This window comes from Rhipicephalus microplus, chromosome 9 (assembly GCF_043290135.1).
Source record: "Rhipicephalus microplus isolate Deutch F79 chromosome 9, USDA_Rmic, whole genome shotgun sequence".
NCBI classification, from domain to species: domain Eukaryota; kingdom Metazoa; phylum Arthropoda; class Arachnida; order Ixodida; family Ixodidae; genus Rhipicephalus; species Rhipicephalus microplus.
Genome location: NC_134708.1, coordinates 41736553 through 41760383, shown reverse-complemented (window position 1 = coordinate 41760383; position 23831 = coordinate 41736553). Strand labels below are relative to the sequence as shown.

General features: G+C 46.9%; 1 protein-coding gene across 3 annotated transcripts in view; it reads left to right on the top strand.

Moving 5' to 3' along the window:
* The window catches only part of LOC119163751 (ATPase family AAA domain-containing protein 2-like), a 61866-nt gene that overhangs the window by 24308 nt on the left and 13727 nt on the right, over window positions 1-23831 (top strand). For all 3 annotated transcript variants that reach the window (XM_075873493.1, XM_075873494.1, XM_037415818.2), the window contains 8 exons: window positions 654-858; window positions 2663-2786; window positions 3731-3923; window positions 5289-5474; window positions 10293-10516; window positions 13503-13759; window positions 20260-20382; window positions 20941-21228. In XM_075873493.1, the coding sequence (XP_075729608.1) occupies window positions 654-858; window positions 2663-2786; window positions 3731-3923; window positions 5289-5474; window positions 10293-10516; window positions 13503-13759; window positions 20260-20382; window positions 20941-21228 (1600 nt within the window). The remainder of the gene's footprint in view (window positions 1-653; window positions 859-2662; window positions 2787-3730; window positions 3924-5288; window positions 5475-10292; window positions 10517-13502; window positions 13760-20259; window positions 20383-20940; window positions 21229-23831) is intronic.

Sequence of the window (23831 nt, the reverse complement as noted above, 5' to 3'; positions counted from 1 at the left end):
TGAAATCTGGGGAATACTGTTCAGCAATGTTTCCGTTTCATAGTGTACCGTTGGAGAAAAATGAAACACGTAGTCCAGGAAAGCGTAACATTTGCTATGAATTGTCCTGTATGGGTGAAATAAAATGGCATTTCAGAGTGTGAATGCATGGAAACGTGACAACCTGTAACAAATCAGCTAGGTGTCACCGTACTGCTTCACGCAATAAGCAATCCCCAAACGGCTACTTCAGTGCTTCAGCAAGCGCAAACATCGCGTGATTTTAGGTGGAGCAGGAAAACCGCTTTTGTTGTGCGGTGCCGTTTTGCTGTCGTTTTGTGCGCTGTCTTTTTTTGTCTCTTGGTGTGATCGCATGTAGTGGGATTCAGTATAAGTGCGATCCGATGTTGCCTCATCTTGCCTAGGTGTGGTCTTGCGTGGTGTGATCCTGTATAGGTGTGGTAACGTGTGATAATGCAGTGTAATCATGGATGAGGTGATCATAGGTTTGGTCACATGTGAGTGGAATCATGTGTAGGTGTGATCATGTGCGAGTCTTGCTGTCAAGTGTTCTTTGCACTAACCTGCATCAACAGTTGTCGTGCTTGTTGCGCAGCCCACAGTGTTGCCATTTCTACAGCACGTTTAACAATTGCGTCCCTGTGCTTTCGCAGATCCTTCCCGAGGACTACGACCGGGCAATGCGCAAGATCGTGCCAGCCTCCCAACGGTGCGGTGCATCACCAGCTCGTCCGCTGAGCACGACGGTGCGGCCCCTGCTGTGCCAGATGGTGGAGAAGGCCCTCGTCTACCTGCAGAGTGCCTTTGGTGCCGGCCTGCATAAGTCATCAATTGCGCAGCGGCTCACCGGCCAGGACGGTTAGTTGCACGGGCCCCAAACCCGGTAGAGTGCCGGTTAGTGCTCCCTGGGCTCGCAATTTCCAATGAAAGGCAATCCTCTGTGCATGTGGTCCTCATCCTTTAGAACAGTGAATCTCTTTCAACTGTAAGGCGGATTCATTTTTCACGGCCAGAAGTGCGATGACACTAATCTTTACTGCAGAGCTGCTATGGTCGAGGTTTGCAGGGGGCCGTACGTAGGGAAATTACCGTCATCGTGAACTGTCACGCACTTTTCATCCTCTTCTTTCTGCTTTGCTTCACTCTCGGGCTATGTCTTGTGTGGGATGCAAATTTGATGGGCGAAAGAGTGAGTACAGAGAGGACGAAAAAAAAGAGAAATTCTTGCCAAAATACTGGGGCCAGATTCGAGCTTGCATTCCCACAATCCGAAGGAGAGCATCGTAACGCCATAGCTATCCAGGCATGCTAATAGCATTACATAGTATGGCATAGTATAGTATACTGTAGCATAGCAGGAGGTTGGAAAGAGAGGTAAATGGATAAATGTAGTCAAGTCTGCACCAACCAGGTGCCCAGCAGCACTGCTGGGATCCCGCCTTGTGCAACATAGCGCAAGCTGTGATATTTTTATGGTATGCTTGTTTATTATGCTGCGAGAGATTGAGAGACGATTTGTTTCTGCAGTCGACTCTCGTTAATTGTGACATCAGCTTTTTTTGCTTTTCACTTACTGCAAGTGCACCAAAAACCTCTGTTGCCTAGATCTAATCTTCTGGGCCTTCTATTGTAATGTGATTCTTTTTATTTGGGCCAGAAATGACTAACCCAATAACCTCGATTCTCCTCCTGAAGCTTTCTTTTTTTTTTACGCTGTGAGAGAAACAGAAACGTTGAAATTGCTTTCACAGTGGACTCACGCTTGCTGTGATCACAGTTCAACTTTTCACGTATTACGGCTGCAGCAGAAAGTGTCGGTGGTGTACTAAATTCTTAATGTTTCCCTGTTCTAAGCAGGCTCTTGTTTTGAAGGCCAGAAATAATAAAGAATGCAATGACCCAAATAGCCCAACTATTTTTTTTTTTTTTTTCATGTAATGAGAGACAGGGAAGAAGTCATGGGGACTTGTTTGCACAGTTGGACTCCTGTTTGACTTATTCTAAATAAATTTTTCGCTAGTCAAGATCTGCACTTGGTGGGGAAAGAAAAGTTCTGTTTCGTTAAGCTCATATTTAGGTTGCTATAGTGAAATTGCACGCCAGCCAAGTACACTGAATTAAATTGGGCTACCTACAACTTGCAGCTTGCTACTGTGGTTAACAGTCCTTCTCCATAGACAATGCATGCTGGAGAATAAACGTTAAGAAGTGAGTGTATATCAGGAGTTCTGTACTGACAAAGACACTTTTCACGTATACTATACACGATTGCTAGGAATGCTTGGCTGTTGGCATTTCAAAACGTCCACAAGGTCTCTTATCCCAAAACTATGCAACTTAGTTTCACGCACTTGATGTCATCAGCTTGCTGGCACGAGCGTACCATATTTTCTTGTGTATAACCCGCTCTTGCAACAACGATTCCCGGAAAATTTTCTTAAAATGTTCCCCGCATTATTTCACAGCTAGCTTTCGTGCAAAGCTGTGAGGCACAACCCTGAAGTCACCTTTACAAACCGGATTATCTGGTTCTCACTTTGACTTTAGCTCCAAGTTATAACATTTCTATGTGCAGGTTATATGTCAGAAAATACGGTGAATTCCTGAAATAATCCTCTGTGTTTTGTTCAGAAGCTTTCACTGTTTTATTTTTTTTTCTTAGGCAACCAGAGTGACGACAGCAGTGTATTCTCTGATGATGAAGCCATGAATGGAATCTGCAATTCTACATTAGATCTCACCAAGGAGGCTGCTGCAGACACCGAAAGCGTCATTCCAAGCATCCGGTAAGGGATTACCTTCAGGATAGATGGATGCTGATGCACATTCTTTTTCTTTTTTAAATGACCATGCTACTTTGGCTAACAAGCACTGTAATGTTATCACACGGTGCAAGATGCCCATTCAAGTATCAGAACCTTTTGAGATGCGACCGCTGCCTGTAATCACACTGCTTGCACAATGCAGATAGCGGTGTGTATTCCAGGGCTTACCTGAGCACTATTTTCCTATTGCCCTGTTTTCTTGGGCATAGCCCGCACAACAAATTCGTAAAATTATTAGAGCTGTGTGAATAGCGAAATTCTGGGTGCGACGCGAATTTGACTATTGAAGTGCGAGTGCAAATCTAGTAGAATATTTTCCTAATATTTCTTGAATATTTTTTTAATAATTCAAAGTTAAATTGCAGAAGTGCAGTTCTTTATTTGGAAAAGATTCCTAAGCATATTTTCGTGAGACGGTAACGTGAAAGTGTTTCTTTTAGCTAGGTTGATGAAGCACTGGCGGAGTGGTGTTTCGTAGTTGATTTATCAAGAATAAGGTAATGCAGAGGCCGAATAGTATTAATGTACATGATTGGGTGCGCTCAAAGGGTTGTCGACAATATTTTACACGAGAAAGGCAAAAGTGCTGTTTCCACAGCCTCTGCGTCTCTTTCAACTTCTGACGAAGCCCAACCGATTTGGTGGACAAGGGTATGCTCCCTTCGAGTTTGGAGTTCCGAATCTGGCTTGTAGACGTCAATATCCAAGAACATCTGATATTTTAAGTGCTAAAATCCCCAGAGTCTGATTTTTCGGACTACCTGTCCAATTTTGAGGTCCAAAATGACATTAACTGAGCCTCCACCTCTGCCACATCTATTATGTCCATGTGGGAACCAGCATTTTTTTTGCAGTCAATACTTTCGCACTCCTAATTCTACTATTAATATTTTGGCCATGTCTAGGTCTCGATTCGCTGCCACCCGCAGTGCCAGCCATCGACCACGCCTCCTCATCTGCGGGCAGCCGGGCCTAGGCCAGACGACTCATGTGGCCCCCGCCGTCCTCCATTTGTTGGAGCACCTGCCGCTGCACCGGCTAGATCTGCCCTCGCTCCACTCTGTCACGGCTCGTGCACCGGAGGAAGCTTGTGCCCAGGTATGACTCGAGAGAGTTGGTTGTCATTTCGACAGGTTTTTGGTGTGGTCAGTGGAGGCTATTCGCTAAAATGTGATCTTGGGCGACTGGCGCTGCGTTCTTCGCTGATGGGCATCTCAGATCTGACCCACAGGTGTTTTTAAAAGCACTTCCGTGCGGTTTTTAGTGGGCATATTTCAGAATCAGATTTAAAAAAAAAAGCTGTAGAAACTGGAAATGTAATTTTCGAAAAATTTATTTTTTGTGCATTTTTTGCTATACGAAAGTCTCGTCTCCCCTTACGCATACCTTTTATCTTTTGTAGTTATGTTGAGCTGTTTTCACTGATGCTGCATGTACCTCTTCTATTATCAACTGGTAGAACTGAACTAAGGGTCATCGGGTGTGGCATCGGAGACGAACATCATCACCAGCAAGAAGCTCGGCTCGCTGTTCTTCGTGACGCTCGGGTTCGCTGAAGCTCTGGCTGAGTGAGAATAAACGACGTGCCACCTTGTTCCGTTGAGTAAGTTTCCTGCGTTGTAACAGTGGCAACGAGGACCTCAACCAGTCTTGGACCCGCAGAGCCATGAGCGTGGTATGGACACCAGTGTTTGAGGGAACCTGGTCAACGTTCTGAGTTCGTCTCGAAGCCTACTTCGAAGCGCATGGTCACAGTGGACATGACTTAGGGAACGGAACGGCGGCGTTCTGACCAAGTGCGACGGAGGGATGTTTCAGTTGACGAATCGTGCGACACCGATACGCTATCGGCTGTCAAGAACTTTCGGGTGAAAGTGCAGAAGATTCGCCAATTCTGGCGACTCAACCTTTGCGGCTCTCAACATGAAAGTACCATGCACCGGATCGTTTAAACTTGTAAGAAGGGGAGAAGCTGTGGCATCGGAGGCTAACATCATCACCACCAGCAAGAAGCGCAACTCGCTGTTCTTTGTGACGCTCGCACTGCACGGGAGTTCGCTGAAGCTCTGGCTGACCGGGAATAAACTATATGCCACCTATGTTCTGTTGAGTCAGTGCCGTGCGTTGTAACATCGGGAAAATGAGGCATATCTGCTCTGTCATTCTTGAATCGTGTGTTTCATGTGCGATGATCACTTGCAAAGCTGGGCTAGTTGCTTTCATTGGGGTAAACACTATTGACAGAGAGAAGTGCCGCACGTATTTGACAGATGTTTAGTGCCTCTTTTCTTTTTGTTTGGTGGTTCTATCGTCGGTGCTGTTTGTCATGTTTGAGTGAACAATGCCTTAACTTAGAAAGAAGATGGAATGCCTTACAGTAGACCAACAGCTTTACTGTCTTCCACTGGTTCTCGGGGCATGGAGCTAGCTTGAATTTTAAAAAAAAAATTTTTTTTTATACAGGTGCTCCAGGAAGCACAGCGTGTGCTGCCCGGTGTGCTGTACCTTCCACACTTGTGCCAGTGGTGGGAGACGCTGGGTGAAGCAGTCCGGGCTACGTTCCTGACCCTCCTCGGAGACTTGGAGCCCCTGACGCCCGTGCTCTGGCTGGCCACAGCCGACGTGCCTTTTAGGGAGCTGCCTCCTCAGGTGAGTGTAGGCCTTGCTTAGATGGGTGGTTACTCAAGCTTGTGTTTGAGGATGCAGTCCAGCTTTTGACTTTGCAAGTGTGGACATAACAAGTAATTTAAGCTTCTTCTAATATGAGCTTTTCGTTTTTTTTTTTTTTTTTTTGTCAGTAAGGGGGATGTAATACATTTCATGGGATTGGAAAAAACAGCCGGGGTTGGTACCAGTGAGTTGTGCTGGGTGATAAAAGCAAGGAGCTTGCTAGAATTAAATGGAATTCTTTATCATGTCTCTGATAGTGATGAATAATTAAGGCATATCCGGGTGGTCATTTCGTTGCGCCCTGACGTTTTTCTACAAAAGGCCGTGTAAAATGATGAAAAAGCACTTTATCCACGGCATGAGAGCGCGCGACTGATGACAAGGATTCAGGATCTCCACTTTATATTTAAGGGGGGACACGGGTCATAGAAGGCCAAAAATCGCAAAAAAAAATCGACTTTTTGAAGCTGACATTTTCGGAAACTGTACCTATTTTTGCACCTATCTGAGAAATTTCTAGCTTCTCGCATCATTATTTCTGGCACAAAATCAATTTATAACATCCCTATGAGATGAATTTGAGTGCAAACTGACGCTAAAATTGCGCTTTTTCCGCGCAGAACTGTTGCCGTTACACACGAGCTATCGTGTTCATCTTGGTCTCGTTTGGAAGGGTCGTTCTTCATCTTCAATTTTCTGCCACCGCTGGCTCGCCTTGCTCATTGGTTTTTTAGCAAAAACACGTCATCGAGAAGCACTAGCGCTAGATTCAATAGGCTGCTTGGGGCACGTGACAAAACCTAGGCATCCGATTGGCCAAGGGGCGCTTTCGGCGTCTGCTTCACCATCGTGACGCACACGGACATGCGCCATTTTGTCATGGTGCTACTGGCTGCCTGCAGCAGTAAAGAAGTTCCGCGCTATAGTAATTTCTGAAGCGGATGTGGCAGTCGTTCGTTCGTTCGCTGTGAGCTTCAGAAAGATCCCTGCTATGGCTCAGGACAACGAGGATAACTAACTCGACGTGGTCAGCGACAGTCACCGATGTAGGCCTAAGTCACGTACGAGCCCGTTGGTTGCCAACAACGTTACTGAGAACGGCTGTGTTTTGCAGCCTCATCAGTTAGAAATTGGCAAGTAAAAAGCAGAAGTGAAAAGCAGAAGACCCATGTCCCCCCTTAAGGGGGGACGCGCCCTTTGAAAACCGAAAGATCGCGAAAAAGTAGATTTTTTGAAAACCACATACTCGGGCAGTATGACTCATAAACTGCCTCTACTGTAAATATCAATGTCTAATTCATCGCGAAAGCACGTCAAATAAATTTTATAACATGCCGCAGCAGCCGGCAAGCGGCGAGCGAGCGCCAAAAATACCCCAACTTCGCGCGCTCGCCATTTCCCAACCGCTCGGCCGATCGCCGCCATCTTGATGTTGTTTTGCTCGTGAATTCTTGCGCTTTTTTTTTCGCCACCCGCGGCAGTGGCGGTGGCGCTCCGAGGCGGGAGTCGCTCACGATTGGGGGGCTCGCGGAAGCTTTCGAATGTCCCGCTGCCTGGATGCGGAGCCGCGATTGGACAAAACGCGCGCCTCTCGAGGGAATGGGGGAACGCGCGGCTCCTATTGGCTGCTGCGCGCAATGACGTAGCTGCTTCTCCGGCATGCGCCGGCTCGTCGTCTGCACCGGCGCTTGCAATGCCGGCGTTCTTTGTGTGCCCCGTTTGCTATCATTCCGATCGGTCGTCACACGTGCTCCTCTATCTTTCACCGTCTTCACGAGACGATCTTCTACCGTCTTTACGAAACGATCACTACCGTCCTCACGAGACGATCTTCCGCCGTGTTCACGGGACGCGGATTGTTGCGGTGACGGTCACGATGGGCATTTCGAAGTTCAATACTCGGCACGCGTTCGGTTCATGAAAGCGTCAGCTGAAGCTCGTACGCATGGCGAAGCTCACCTGCACGCCCACGCGCGGCGACAGTTGCACCGATGCTTCCACTTCATCTTTTCAAGACGATTGCGTCGACGCTTCTAGCGACGAGACTTCTACACCATCGGCACAAGGATCCGTCGTGACGAGTGAAGCTGGTGTTCCGTGCTCAAGTGCGCCTGGTGTGTCGCGCTCGCCAACCGCATTGATTCCGGCCCCGAACAGTGAGACCGCGTCGTCGACTGTGCACATCCAAACACGTTTTCGGACGTGCGAGGAGTTGGCGACGGCGGAGAGAGAACATGCTGCTGTGCAACGAAAGCTTGGCGCTATGCCAGCGACCGAGAGGAAGTTTCAAGCGATGATGCCTGAACCCGAAGCTGCCACCGCTACGACCGAAGGCGAGAGATATTTCCTCGTGCAAGGGGATGCCCTTAGCGACATGCTGTCCAAGACCCCGTGCCCGCGCTGCCTCGCGACCGGGATGAAAGTTCAAGGAGGCACCCAGCTTGGACTTGCCACGAAGCTTGAGCTGGTATGTCCACATTGTGGAATAGTTTCAAGTTCGTGGAGCTCTGCTCGTTAGAACGAGTCAAGGGCCTTCGACGTGAATATAAGAGCCATTACGGCCATGAAACAAATAGGGAAGGGACAGACAGCCCTCAACGATTTTTGGGCAACTATGAATGTTTCCCACCGTGGCCTGCACCACAGAACTTTCCAGAGACACCTGAAGCAATTCAGAGAACCACAGCAACAGACCCTGGATAAATTCTATGAAGAATCGGCTTCTGCTGTGAAAAAGGTGTACAAGGAGATGGACCCATCTTTCTGCAAGGACATTACAGTGAACTATGATGGCACGTGGCATAAGCGCGGACATACATCTCACATGGGAGTTGGTGCAATCATCGAGTATCACACAGGCCACATCTTGGATGCTGTAGTTTTATCGAATCAGTGTCTCGGCTGCCAGGTAGGACCGAAGCCTGAAGACGAGGGCTATGCAAGCTGGTTGAAGCACCATGTGTGCCAAAAAAACACTGATGCCATGTCTGGGAGGATGGAGGTTGAAGCAGCTGTAACTCTGTTCTCACGTTCACTGTCCAAGCATAACCTCCGGTATACAACCATTGTATCTGATGGGGACAGCGCCACATTCTCTGCCCTTCAACAAGACAATGTTTATGGGCTAGTCCCTATTGTGAAAGAAGAATGCTTGAACCATGTCCGGAAGAGGATGGGCACAGCCCTACGTAATCTTGTGCAGAAAAGCGAACAGGCTCTGGGAGGGAAGGGCAGATTGACAAAAGCCCTTATTGATAAACTCACAGACTATTATGGCTGGGCACTGCGGAACAATTCAAACAATGTGGCTGCAATGCAGCGTGCAGTGATGGCGTCATATTATCACGTCACCTCAACTGACGAGGATCCTCACCATGACTTGTGCCTGGAAGGTGCAGACTCGTGGTGCCGTCATAATGCCTGCAAGGGGAATGGCGTGCCACCTCCAAAGCACAAATACAATCTTCCGGGCTACGTTGCAGAAGCGCTGCTGCCAGTCTATCAGCGCCTTTCGCAGGCTTCTCTACTGCAACGCTGCCTGGGAGCAAAGACGCAAAATGCATCGGAGTCATTTCATTCTGTCCTATGGTCCTTGATGCCCAAGGAGCAACATGCATCATTAATTGCTGTCGAGACAGCACTGCATGACGCAGTTTTGCGGTATAATGCCGGCTGCTACAGGGCCACCCAAGAGTTGTCGTCATCAGTGGGACTCACACCTGGCCACCTAACCATTCAACGAGCTGCAGAGAAAGACTCTCTGCGTCTGAGAAAGGCTCAGAAACGGATGAATGAGAAGCAGGAAAAGCGGCAAAGAAAAAGAGAGCCTAAGGACACATCTAGCTATTCTGCAGGGTCATTTTAGACCATAATAAATGTTTGAAACTTTCGAAGTCAATTTTCTCAGAATGACTTTTTTGGCCAGTGAGGCTGCTTAGTCAGGTAATCTCTCTGGAACTGCTGGTCTGATTTCTATCAGCTTTTTTTTATTATGCACCTTAATAAATTGCCCAGGGCAAGACAAGCCCGCTTTTTCAATTTATTGTGTCTGTAATTTGTAATAATTAACTAAAACTTCATTGATGAGAGCCAAATTGTGAACACTAAATTCAGTGCTCTGCTAACATTTTTTTGGCAAGGAAATTTAAAAAAAGGGCTCTGTCTTGCCCTAAAGCACCTATCCAGGAATCATCATAGTGAATTTCACAGTGCTAGCACATTTTTCAAATTCTCCAGACCCTGACTAAGGGACCCATGTGGACTACCCTGATAAATGGCTGTAACTTGGGAACCAGTGAACATAACTGCATGAAACTTTGTGGTTATTCAAATGGCTTTGCTATTAGTGTACCCTGAAAATTTCATTAAGATATCTCAACAAACAAAAAAGTTGCCCTTCGAAGGTAGCCTCCCCCCTTAAATAATTCTCGTATGACAGCTGCAAGATTTGTTGTTGGTCACCGTCGTAGCATAGCCAGAGTGGTTTGAAGCACATACTTGAACATGCTACCAGTAAGCTCATGTTAGTACCATGTTTGATTTCATGTGATTTGATATACTGATTTTCGTTTATAGAAACTTGTAAAAGATAGCAGTAAGTGGAGGTGCATGATGGAAAACCGTGCAAACGAAGCTTGAGCAAACCTCACCCTCTTTAGCACCATTCAGCTGCATGCTAAAACACACTATACTCTTTGTGTGATATTCTAATACAGTCAACATCAAAGCGTGACAGTTATACATTATGTGAAAGAGAAATAAAGCTGCTAAATGTCTTCTTTGCCACGTTTTCTACAGGTGCAGCAATTGTTTGGACCATCTGAAGTGCTGGAGCTGGTTCCCCCGGCGGAAGTGGAGCGGCGCAAGTTTTTCGCGCCAGTGTTTGCCAAGGCTGCTATGCCGCCGAGGCCCAGGCGAACGCCTCCTGAACAGATGCCCTCCTTACCGGCAGCACCCCCGCCAGAGCCCCGAAAGCTCACGCCCACCGAGCTGGAACGCCTCCGGCAGCAGGAGGAAGCAACGTAATAGCATCGTGGAACATTGCGAATCAGCGTAGTTTTTAAAAAATGCGCACTCAAGTTTTAAATAACGACTTGTAACGAAGCTGCATCTTACACGAAAGTAAATTTGTAATGTTTGCAGATTAGTTATAAAGGTATATTTCAACACTACATCTATGCAAAGCTATTCTTTTTTTAGTTTATTACAACTGATATTTAATTATATTTGGGTTTGTTATATCAATGTTGAGTAAACTAAAGAGAAAAACGATTTTTTTCACAGCAGCGAATTACAATTTGAAAAAATAAAAAGCATCACTGTTGTTATGAGACACTTGGTAAGCAAGAAAATGCATGTCGCGACATCACCTTAACGTTTCCACACCAGCACCCTGTGAGGTCATAGGTTTTTACGGTGTCTTGAAGGTTTGCGCATTCATTGTCAGTAAAAATTGTTTGCATTGTGTTATGATGGACACAATATAAAGCGGAGGTGAGATGCATTCGCTCTTCAATGGGGCTGGGTGCAACTTGGCTGCTTCTGATTGAGTTGAGGGTTTCTGCATGGCTGCCGCATTTCAAAGCAGGCCTCAACAGTTTCCTATACAGTCAAACCTCCTTAGTGCGTACCCGCTTTAAGCGTACCAACGGTTAAAACGTAGTTGCGACGGATCCCCGACCGAGTCTCATGGAGGCTAATGCATTTGCGGACCGCTTAAGCCGTAGTGTTCGGCTTATGCCTACCGGTTAGTGCTTACAAAATGTGTACTGCAATTACATTTTGTGCGACAAAATTTTACTGCTATGCTGAACTTGCAGACACCACAATGTGCCGTGAATGTTTTCCCATCTTCTATATAAGTGTGGAGATCAGCCGATAAGTTATTTGAACTTGCGCGCAATTGTGGCAATGACATTGCGAGTAATCATTGAGAAAAAAACGAAGGCAAGGTGGCGATCACCGACAAATGCGCCGGTATGAGTTATTGCCAGCGAAAAGCCTTATCACACTAAGAAGCATCCCTGGTTATCTGCTTAGGCATGCGTGTGGCGTAGCGTCACTTTAGGCCTACTGCACGCTTTTAGTAGGTGACTACCTGAACGCGCTGCCGCTCCGTTTTGCGGGACAGTGTTCTAGCGCGCACCGCTTTACAGAAACGCAAGCAGCTCGCTGTCGCGGAGTTTAGCATTGCAGGTCGCGGGCACCGAGAAACCTTGCTGTATTATGCCAACACGTACACCGTACAGTAATCAAGCATAGTGCTGTTGTTACCATGCTGCACGCTTTTATTTAGCGACAGCCCAAATGCACCTCCGTCCGCTGCCAGGACTGCTAGAGCATCGCAGAGACATTGCTTTCGGAAAGCTCTTCGTTGCCGCGTTAGCGCAGCAGGCTACTCGCCGAATCTTTGCGTGGCCTGAAGCAGAGTGGGTGTACTCTATGGCAAGCGGATCCACAGTCACGGTGTGCGCAGAGTGAGCGAAGTGCTGCACTCAAGTAGCGATGCAGTTAACGATTTGGCACTTTGCTACTGTACTGCATTTTAAAAAGAAAACTGCGTCAGTTTTCGCTTGGAAGCATACCGTGCAACAACTGTATTATGGACAGTCGTCTGTGTTTGTTCTGTCACTGTACCATGCTGCGCATCCCGAATCCCGCTGTAGTTTTGAAATGCTCATCATCGTCACCACAGCGTGCTATCGTGCGGTTTTGCGAGAGTCAGAAACTTTTATGTACTTTCACAAAAAGAAATAAATGGCTTTGCGGTGGGCACTTTAGGCAATATTTTCCGTGGCACTGAGTTTCTTCCTTTGTTGGTGGCAATGGCGCATGTCAAGAAAGGTTATAGCTGGGGGTTAATGCGTAGTACATATAGTGCATGCCTATGCCACAGTCCCCGGCAGGTACGTACAGTCAAATCTCATTAATTCAAACTTCCGGCTAATTCGAACTCACGCTGAGGTCCTGTCAAAGCTACGTGTATTCCATTCCAATTGGCGAAAACGCCCTGTAATTCGAACACGCAAGCACTTGCAAGGGTTATTCGAACATGCCGCGCTCCAAAAATGTTCTCAGCACCACTCCCAATCTTGCGGCGGCACCTCCGACACCATAACGCTGGGCGCGGAAAAAAAGAAAAGGAAAGAAAAGGCTGCGGTGGAACGTTTGCTCTCTCTCAAATGCCGATCTGTGACGTGCCTGTGCCACGCTTCTCCCTTTTCTGTCCTTCCCACGTAAAGACCCTTCCCTTTCAACGCCGCGTACGAAGAAAAAGTGGGGGAAAAAAAAAAGCTGACGCAGAGTAGTCGCTGGTGCCATGCTTGCCCCCTCCTTCCTGTTCCTGCCACGTAGACCCTTCTTTCTATAACGCGTTGACGCATGCGAAGAGAGCGAAAAGGAAAAAAAAAAAGCTGCTGTGGAGGGTGGAGACTCTCCTCCTTTCTCCTCAAGTGCTGGCCACGGTGCAGAAGGTAGCAGCGAAGACGCAGTCATTGTCGTCGTCTTTAGAGAGTGTCGGCGCTGGACATTGCCGCTACCAACTCCACTTGCCAGCAGAATGCCGAAGTAGAAATGCTTTGCTAGCTGCATGTGAAATTGATTGACTCGCTGCAAGGCGAACGTGTGCAGAGGCGCATCACCGATTACTTTAATTAATGACAGATGTCCTGTGACTTGTGCATAAATGTCAGTCTTCTGAAACTTCCCCCCTCGTGTTAGCTCAATGCACATACGCCACTGCATGGTGAGCCCTCCGTTCATTTAGCTTTCATTAATTTGAACTTCTTTTATTTCGAACAAATTTTCGGGCCCCTTCGAGTTCGAATTATCGAGGTTCAACTGTATTAATAGGGTGTCACTGTACGTCGCCGCGTGGGCTCAGAGCTTTATTCCTCATCACTACTGGTCAAACCAGGCTTTCGCCTTCGTTTTATTAGAAAGTTCTGAGGATTTCTCCTAATATTATCAAATAATTTTTGGTAATAGTTATAATCATTGTTTATGCAGGCTCCGGGAGTTGCGCCTGTTCTTGCGTGACATCCTGACGAAACTGATGCGTGACCGGCGGTACACCATGTTTGCCAAGCCCGTGGATGCGTCGGAGGTGCCCGACTACCTGGAGGTGATCCAGCAACCCATGGACCTGGAGACCATGATGGTCAAGATCGACTTACACAAGTACCAAACTGTGGCACAGTTCCTGCAGGACATTGAGCTCATCTGCTCCAACGCGCTCGAGTACAATCCCGACCGAAACCCCATGGGTAAGTCTTTCTGCTGTTATTTATTGTTATTTACAGAATATCTATATTGCCTAGTTGGCAGTGTTGCAGGGCAGGCGGTTGCAGTTCTGCCTGTTACATCTATTACAGGAACAAGTTTGATCATGCAAAGGTTTTACTGTTTTTTTAATTGGGCAGCTTGAAGCTGGCAGACTATATTGCATACATGTTGTCGTGCAAACAGATTTCATAACACTTTAAATTCAGTGCTGAAGTTTTTGAAGTTACTATTCTGCATTTCCATGGCTTTCAGAAATCTCACCTGCTCAGCAGGTGAAAAGTAAGTACAGTAAAAGCTCGTTTACAGTAGAATCTCGATGATACGAATCTCGCGGGGTCACAAAAAATATTCGTAATAGCCAAAATTCATATCATTGAAACACATGCAAAACTAGCTAAATTAACGAGTTGGAGGCAAACTCATTTTCGACACTCGAAAAAAAATGATTTTTTGGAGAAAATTTTTGTCAAGTCACTCAGCATTTCTTTCTGGAATCGGTAAAAAACGCGTGCGCGTGTCGTTGCTGATTTCTTCAGCAGCCATAGCATGCCTCAGGACGTCAAGCGTGTGCAGAGTTTGAGCCGCCGGTGGTGCTCCTTCGCCGTCGCACTCGTCTGTTTCCTCATCATCGTCGCTGGAATCGGCAACCTCACATGTGGCCTCGTTGACAATATCTTCCACGATGTGCGCACCACAAGTGGCAAGATTGTCATCCGCCGTGCAAAAGTTGTCAGCCGAACACCTGGCATCAAGGCATTCCCAACCCTCAATGGGCTCTTTCAACTCTGAAAGGGCCTCTGGCACCTCTTTGGGAATCCTAAAGAAGCCGCATTTACCAAAGCAGTTCGCAATAGTAGTCGGCGTTACTCTATTCCAAGTCATTGAGATAAAATGGATGGTGTTCAAAAGGCTTATTCCCAGGCCACCTTCGTCTTTTCTGTCTATTTCGGCAAGTAGGCGGCGCACAAGAAGGCTCTTGAAATGATGCTTGACTTTTTTTATTATGCCAGCGTCAAGCGGTTGCAAGTGCATCGTCGTGCTTGCGGGCAAAAAAAAACCAGCTTGACGTTTTGAAGCGTCACTTGCTTCGGGTGGGCGGCGCACTGGTCAAGAATCAGAACAATTTTCCGATTCTTGCAGGCCATTTTTTTCTCAAGAAGACAGAAATTCTTCGAACAGGGCCACCGTCTTCCACGCCTTTTTGTTTGCACAATAGACGCATGGCAAATGCCTCTCGCATTTGAAACACCGAGGCTTCTGAAAATTTTTTAACTATGGTCAACTTAAGTTTTTCCGACCCGTCGGCGTTACAGCACAGAAACACCGTTATTCTTTCTTTGCTTCTTTTGCCTCCTTGGCACGCTTCACCTTTTAAGCAAAGGCTCTTCTCGGGTTGAAGATTGAAAAATGGGCCTGCCTCATCTGCATTAAAAACATCACCAGGCTCCATACCCTGAGATAAAGGACTTCAGCTTCGCGAGCCAGTCGCTAACAACGGTCTCGTCGGCCTTCTTGGCTTCCCTGCAGACGCTTTTGTACACGAGACCGTGTCTCGTCTTGAAACCGTGCAGCCACCCACCCGAGGCATGGAATCCGTCGATGTGCAGAGCAGGTGTGATCTCGTCGGCCTTTTCACGCAAAACTTTGCCGTCGATGCTCACACTGGCTGCAGTAACCTTTTTGAACCAGATCAATAAGGATTCTTCAAGTTTCACGTGTTGGCACACTTGAAACTTATTATTGTGTCCCGCTATTCAACAATTATGCTCAATGTCGTTGTAGCGAGGCCTAGCTCCTTAGCCAACTCCGCCATTTTCTTTTCGGATCCCCATCGACCTTTCGAAGAATGTCCAGTTTCTCCTTATAGGAGAGAGCCTTCCGCTTGCGGGACATGGCCTACTGCGACTACACAAAAAGGCACAACAAAGCAACTACGTGTGCTCGACTGGGCAAGACAGTGTCGACAGCCTCCGCACTACAGTAATTATGTGTCCACACCGAAGAGCACCCACCAGCAAGCAACACAGATTGGATTGGATTTGTGTCTCCACCGTGGCCAGTGCCATCTGGAGCCTTCAGGAGAAAGCAAAAGGCACACTCCGGCGTCCAAGATCGCGCAGATCTACGAGTCTGTCGCCCGCCGCTCGCAGGCAGCGCTGACAATGGGCCAAACCTGAGGCGCAGCATGCATTTCAGCTCGTGCGTGCACGCTGCTTACTTCCGCGGCCGTCGGTGGGGTGGCGTTTATTCGTATCAAACGACTCGGGTAAAAAAATCAGTTCTTTACAACGGTTTTCTAGCGTAGTAAATTAGTGGGCCTCGGCCGGGATCACAGAAAAATTTGTATCACCCTGAATTTTGTATCAGCCGTGATCGTATCATCGCGATTCCACTGTATCTGGTTCTCGTTAACTCGGAAATTCGGTTAACTCGGACATGCGGCGCGGTCCCGGCAAAACTGTGTATATTTCAATGGTGTCAAATGCTCGTTAATTCGGAGGGATTTAGACGCACCAGTTAACTCGGGCGATTCTAGAGAAGGCTATCGGGGCTTCATGCTTTGAGCAACCGATTACGGTTACTGAAAGCACGGAGTGCCGGCTTCGCTGCCATAACTGACGGTGGAACCGAAGTTTTGGAGAAACGGAAACCGAATGAACAGCAGCAGAATATTATGATGATAGTGAATGAGGGGGGGAAGTGGCCAGGTGGTGCTAGTCACTGCCCAGTAGAAGCGCTTGGGTCGCCTGTGCATCCAGCGTCTGCGAAATGCGTCGCGCATTGCGCCACACGTGCGGAAGACGGGACAGTTCGCTCAGCCGCCGTTACCCCAGTTGCCCACGACGCCTACACTGCTGATTTCTTTGCGTTGAAGTGGCCAGGTGGTGCTAGTCACTGCCCAGTAGAAGCGCTTGGGTCGCCTGTGCATCCAGCGTCTGCGAAATGCGTCGCGCATTGCGCCACACGTGCGGAAGACGGGACAGTTCGCTCAGCCGCCGTTACCCCAGTTGCCCACGACGCCTACACTGCTGATTTCTTTGCGTTGAAGTGGCCAGGTGGTGCTAGTCACCGCCCAGTAGAAGCGCTTGGGTCGCCTGTGCATCCAGCGTCTGCGAAATGCGTCGCACATTGCGCCGCATGTGCGGAAGACGGGACAGTTCGCTGAGCCGCCGTTACCCCAGTTGCCCACGATGCCTACGCTGCTGATTTCTTTGCGTTGTGACTTCGCGCATATCGTGTGCAGCTCATATACATCAAACGAGTTGACTGTTGGGCGAGTTGGCGCTTTGACATAAAAATCGTCGTTATGTTGTCGGGCTGTGTTTGTGTGCGTTGATGATGGTGTGGCCGTTGCTGGTTTGCTGACTGATGAATAGCGCACCGCGAACCCTTGCAGTGTGGTCGCTGCCACTGTGCATGTGTTGTAACGCATCATTCGCATTCGCGGCCCGCCCGCAGGAAATCCAAAATAGTGTGAGGCGATCGCGGCTACGAAGTGCTGTGTATGGCTTTCGTGAATTTGGGTTTGCGGTCGGGGCGAAAGTCTCTAGACTTTTCCCTGGGGGGAGCAAACGCTATTCTAAAACTCGCATGGCACCCTAACTAAAGCAATGCCCGCAACAACTGCGAATGTTATTCTAAACCTCCCTATTATCGGAAGCGCTTGAAGAGCATCAGAATCATTGTTTTGATGATGACATTTAAGATGAACCGACGCGACATCGCCCCGTGCAGGAGGTCGCCGAAGCCCTCGCTGTCCTCGCGGAGTTCTGCTTCAGTTCTCGCGACAGCGAGCGTACACACCACCACATGGGGTTGAAGAAGATCGTTCTAGCACTAATTCCGATGAAGAGGCAGGCTAAGTTGACGCAGTCTGTCATGAAATAAAGGTTTGTCTGTGCCGAGTACATTTTCCTTTTGTTTTGATGGTTCATTCGATAATTTGAAATTCGCTTAACTCTGACATTTTCACCGGTCCCGTGAGGTCCGGGTTAACGAGCTTTTACTGAACAAGCACTGTAACTAATTGTGCATCCATAACAAACATTTAGAAGCGTAGTGGTTTGGGCTAGCTAGTATGACATGACGATTGTTGTAGCACGAGAATAGGACGACAAAGCCGTCGTCTTCTTATTGTCCCTTTGTCATCGTTTCGTTCTCGTGCTATAACAGTCGTCTTAACAAACAGTTGGGGATTGCTTTTGGCCACTTCAGAAGCACTTCCTGATTCACCATGGAGATTTTATTTCTTTAAATTCGTTCCCTCTACCCTTCATATCTTTTCATTTGAGTGCACCTACAATTGTACCTCTTTCGAAGCTGCAGTGTGTTAGATTAATGCTCGCTATTCAAATTTCCTGGTTCATATATGTTTTGTCAACCTTGCAACATGCTTGGAGCAACATTTTAATATAAATGCCTGCCAAAAACGTAATCTGTAGAAAACAAGAATCACCTGCGGTGGCTGTTTCAGCGATTTCTAAAATGTTTTCCTTCTATGTTTGAAACTTTATATTGATTATTGTTGTAATGAATTATATGTATCGTTTCCAAGTCTGGAGGCCTATTGATAGACCTGTATATCGATACTCCATACATTCTGTTTTTATCGAGAGTGTTGTGGTGAAGGGGTGTGACTTGTATAATTGTATCTCGAGAAGGGTGAGCTCTTCAGTACATATGTTTTTCACTGTGTAATGGAAGTGCAGTAGAATCTCCATGATACGATTATGGTTCATACAAATTTCGCGATAGGAATTTTAAGGTTGCTTCGAATAGACTACATTATATAAATACGCTGTGATTTGGTGTTATACGAATGGTTTCCACTGCCATTGCACTTGATACGAAGGCGCGATTGACCGCTGCATGCGAGCGGCACAACGCGACTTGTCTGCGGGAGGACGGCTTGTTCATACTTAGCCTCGAAGGGAGCGAATGCGGCCGAACTTTCTGGAATTCTCTCTTCGCTGCCGGAGAAGTGGCCGAGAAACCTTGCCACAAGGCCGACGCCAAAATGTTGGTCCGAGACTGATAGCGGATTGCCTTTCTGCTACGGCTTTGGCTACACCGGCTGCGCTAGCACTCGAACCACGTGATGTAAACAATGAGCCATACATCCAACATGGCGGCAAATGCTCGCGTGAATGTAATCGCGAACTTACGAGCGCAGCATGACAAAGCTCACGGCCTTGGAAAGGGCGCATTCATCGAGAGCCTGGTTTGAATTACAGTTCCCGCAAACACCAGAAGTAGAAGACGGTGCAGCAGCAGCGAGTCAGCATGCCCTAACGCGTATCGTTTTACACTGCCTCCTGACTCTGTCGCCGGCACTGCCTGTGCATCTGCTCGTCATTTCTTCTGGTGTATCTCCCAAAATAATGTTTGTAAAGATCTAAACTGTTTCTTTTCAGTGCTTTGCATGCATAACTAAAACTTTATGGATTTTGTTGCTCAGGAATGAGTTCTCAAGCGACGACAACGGCTTGTATACGAGGAGGCACTAACGTGGTTTTGCAGCCGCTCTGGAGTATTCGTTTCAATTCTCCAGTGTAAATTATCCAGGACTGAATTTTTCCGTGTCGACAGCGTGGCGCGTTTTCCTGGCCGCTGAAGCAACGAAGCGAGTGAATTTCCAATAAGCCACTTTCACTCCCTCTGATGCCAAGAGTGAATGATCATCAGTGAGGAAACCGCAGCACTTTATTGAGAGGCGGTGAAAGCAGGAAAGTTCAAAAGAACATCATGGACATTTTTTTCAGCAAGTAGTTGACCCCAATAAAGTTCTTGTTCATCTTCATGATCAACTTTAACTTGTTTTTGGTTCATACGAATTCGAGATGATATGATTATTTTGCATGCTTCCTTCGAATTTGTGTCACTGACATTCTACTGTAATTAAAGTCTGGTTGGCTGTACCTTACTTAAATTGCTGAATGTTTCACTGCTGTAACAATGCGACAAGTATGAAAACGAAGATAATATCGTTTAGACCAAGTTCTTTTAAGGTTCCTTTGTTATAGCTGTTTTGAAACATATAAATGACAACCACCCTTTTGTAGCACAAAGCCACATGAAAATCCATGTGGATTTTATGTGGATCCATATAGATATTGTTTCGTGTGGAGCCGCAATAGACTTGGATTGTGGCTTTGTGCAGTGCGCGGTTTGTTGTTAATCATACAATTCACAAGTCCTTCACCGCCTTGTGGGATTCTGCAGAACTCGCATGCAATTGTTAAAGCTTCGTGCACCATTGTCTCATAACACCCTTTGTTGTCCGAGACGTTTTATATCGGCAACTTTTTTGTCGCATGTTCGTATCAACTGGCACTCGAATGCGTTTTTGTTGGCAGCAAATTTTTCGTGACATGTTCTGTGCATGATAGCTGCTTGGTTACATCAGTTGTTTGTTTTCCACTTGCACGTTGCCTGCTAGATTCATATATCCCCATATCACGACCTCTCCCTTTCCTGACAGACAAGAACATTCGACATCGAGCCTGCGCCCTTCAGGACGCAGCCAATGCGCTCGTCGACACCGAGCTCGACTGGGGCTTTGAGAAGATCTGCCAGGACATCGTCCAGGCTCGCAAGGAAAGAGGCAAGTAGCTCTGCAGTGTGTCTTGCAGTGCTCAGCAATCTCGTCCCGAGCACGGTATCACTCTAAGCCAGTGTTGCAAGGAGGCGTTTGTAGACACAATCTCGAACTGGGACAAATATTTCATCTACTAGGACAGCTTTTCGTGGATTTCCTTTCTAGCTTCGTTCTACAAATTTCTGCGTGACAATTACAGTACTCTCGGCAAATGGAAGTCTCCAAAACACAATTGTTGCTTAAGTGGATCAACTGCCTCAAATATGATTGGTTTTGTACTTGATTTCTACACCTCCAATTATCCTAGTAATTGAAGCCCTTGCTTATTGGAACATATTTTCCTGGCCCTAGAGGTCGAGTCTACTGTTCCCTTTCATGAATTTTATCCCACATTGCTGTGCTTCTAAGGAGGCTTATTTGCTATAACATGGTAATTTATTATTGCAGGTTATGTTTCATATTTGCATTTAATAACTATTTGAAATATCAGCACTATTCAACAATGCTGTCTTTGTGTTGAAGAATTAGAGGAAGCTAATCATCATCACTTCTTGTATTCTTCAGGGGAGGAGTCAGTGCCTTACGTACCGAAGAACTACCACGTCGCTCCGCGACCAGCGCCAGTGGCCACAGACGCCCCAGTACCTGATCTGCCGCACGTCCAGGCGTCGAACGAAGAGGGAGGCTCGAAGAGGTACAGCCGAAGGCTTCGGGGATTGGTGGTTGCTAGCGACGAAGAGGACACAACAGAAAACGGTGCGACCGAGGTAACCGAGGACGCCGCGGAAGACATGCCCGACACATCAACACTGGACAGCCAGTCGTCGTCCAAGCCTTCGTCGTCCAGCAAGGGTAAGCACCCTCTGTAGCATGTGTCGGTTCTCTTTGGTACATGTGCGACGTGGGAGTCCAGGATTGCAGGGATAGGGGCATCAGCTTATGGTGAATTCTCGTGACAGATTTGGAGTGGCCGACAAAATCTGTGCCAGAGCACACCGCTTCGGCAGAGGGCAATAAAAGTAAATCTGCAAGTGAGACAGGCACTCACTTAACCACTGGAATAGACTAGCTCAGCGAAGAGCAGAAAAACTGCTACTGGAAGTGCTCATAATCTGCCACTGGTATTCACCTTTAAGGCAACAAAAAGAAATAAAGGGGTCATAGGCACTTCTTCTCAGCTTGGAAAAGAGTTACTCATTAGATACATTTTAACGTTAATTTGGTGACCAGCACTTGCTAAGGCTTGTGATATCCAGGGAATGCTTTATCCTCGTTGTAGAATGCACTCTCGCTTGTTTCACAGAACTTGTTGCAGTGAAGCATGCAGTTTCTGTTACTGGCTTCAATGCGATTGAGGCAAATCACAATGGTGTTAATCACATTTCCCTTGTTTTAAGGAAGAACACATTATTGCATCAGGAAGGTACATGATGCTGTATTGACCTGTGCATTGCGTACGATGCATACCAAGTCGACAGGTTCAGAGGCGTTGCAATAACCCTGTCAGCCAAGCAAGCATTCAGGAATGGGCTTGAGCTAGAATTGTATCAATGTTTCCAAGGAAGTTGTGCATTGAGGAAGAATAGTGGTCAAGGGTTAGAAGGGGAAGTAATAAGGCTCTTGTGTCTGCTTTCTTGTTTTTGCGACAACTGTATTTTATCTTTTTTTTCTTGAAACGTAACTCGCCCACCATAACACCTTGGCAGGCATTTCCATAATTTATGTGGCAAATGCTACACGAGGAAATGCTGGGCAACAGAATGATTTGGCAAGTGACAATGGTCCGGTCGGCCAATTGACAATGGGTCATTCTGCCGTGTATAGGAAGTCAGGGTTTTGATGCTCCACAGTTTCTTGCCATGAGACGACATTTTTGAGAACGCTTCGGTACGTGCACAGCAACTTTTGTGTCGCAACGTGATAGTCTGGGCTTGATTTTCATAGAGTACTAGGGGTGATTACTGAAGCCAGTCTTGACAATGAATTGGCTTTTAAAATTTTGTGCTGGTCGTCGTTGGTGTACGATGCATCGTAGTGGCTGCTTGTGGTAACGAGTGGCTAGAAAATGATTGCAGGAAATGGTTGGGTGGTTTGCTTTCTCCTTATATTTAAAAACTTTAAAATTTTAATTGGCTCTAGTAAAACAAAGTTTACCTTTGTTGATCTCTGTACAAAGGAACATTTAATTATGGTAAGCTAAATTTTTTCAAATGCTATGTACTGTCTGTCTTCATATGATATGTGGAGTTGCTGCACTTAGTAGCGCCAGTGACTTTTCTGGCCACTTTGTTGTGCTCTGCTGTGTGAGTGTGTGCACTTTTTTTTTTATTTTGTGCAACTGGTTGTTTGTCAACTATGCCATTTAGATTGTCTATGCTGTTCAGTGCCCATTACAAACAAGATTCAGGGTGTCTAGCAAATAGGATTTGGGTGGGTAGGGAACTCATAGGGAAGTTTCTACATTGGCAAATGTCAATTGGTGTGTTTGCAAAAACTGTGTAACTACTCAAAGCCATCCCAGCATGCTTATTAAGTGGTGGTACGTCCTTTTTTTTTTTTTCGATTCTTGTGCTTTTCGTTTAAACGAAAGCTGTTTGAAAAACATTGTTTTTCTGAACATTTTCATTGACTTCTGAAGTGGCCAAGACTCCTGAAAGAAACGTTTGGCCGAATAGAATTTTCATTCCCGACCCACTTGTCCTGTCCACTGACTGCAGTCAGATGTGTAGGGGCCTTCTTCCACTCGTAACAGTGCCTTTGTTGGTGGCACCATTAAACACTGCCGCACATCGGTGGAGAGCGAGCCACGCTCTGGTCGGCAATCGACATGCCAAAATGGCCAGGTGAATGCTGTGGTGTCGCTATCCCAGGGTGTTAGGCATGAGCACCTTTTCTGCACATTCTATTATGACTAAAGATTTGTCCGTGAAGAGAGTGTCATGAAGAGTCCATGAGGAGTGGCACGAAATTCGTGCCAAGGCTGCTCATGGTGGAGCAAAAGCAACTGTGTTGAAGGCTCACAGGACATGCTGGATTCCATGAACAGTGACTTTCAACTTCGTGAGCACCATAATCATTGCTGATGGGTCTTGGGTGCATGGGTATGACTCGGAAATCAAATACCAGTCACCGCAGTGGTAGCATTCCGTGTCACCGAGGCCAAAGAAGACCTGCCAAGTGCGCAGCATTGTCTTAAGTGCTGCTGACTGCTTTCTTTGACGCACCAATGGGTCAATCATCAAAGAGTGCTACAGGAATGTCCTCCATCACCAACATAATGCTATGCAGCACAAGAGACCAAAGTTTTGGTCAACAGTGAATTGGCGCATCCATCACGAAAATGTTTTATGCACATTCCTCGCCAATGATTAAGACTTCTTTGTTGAAAAACCAAACTCCTGTAGTTAAACAGGCTACTTAATCTCCTGATGTGGCTCCTTGCGACTTCTTGGTGT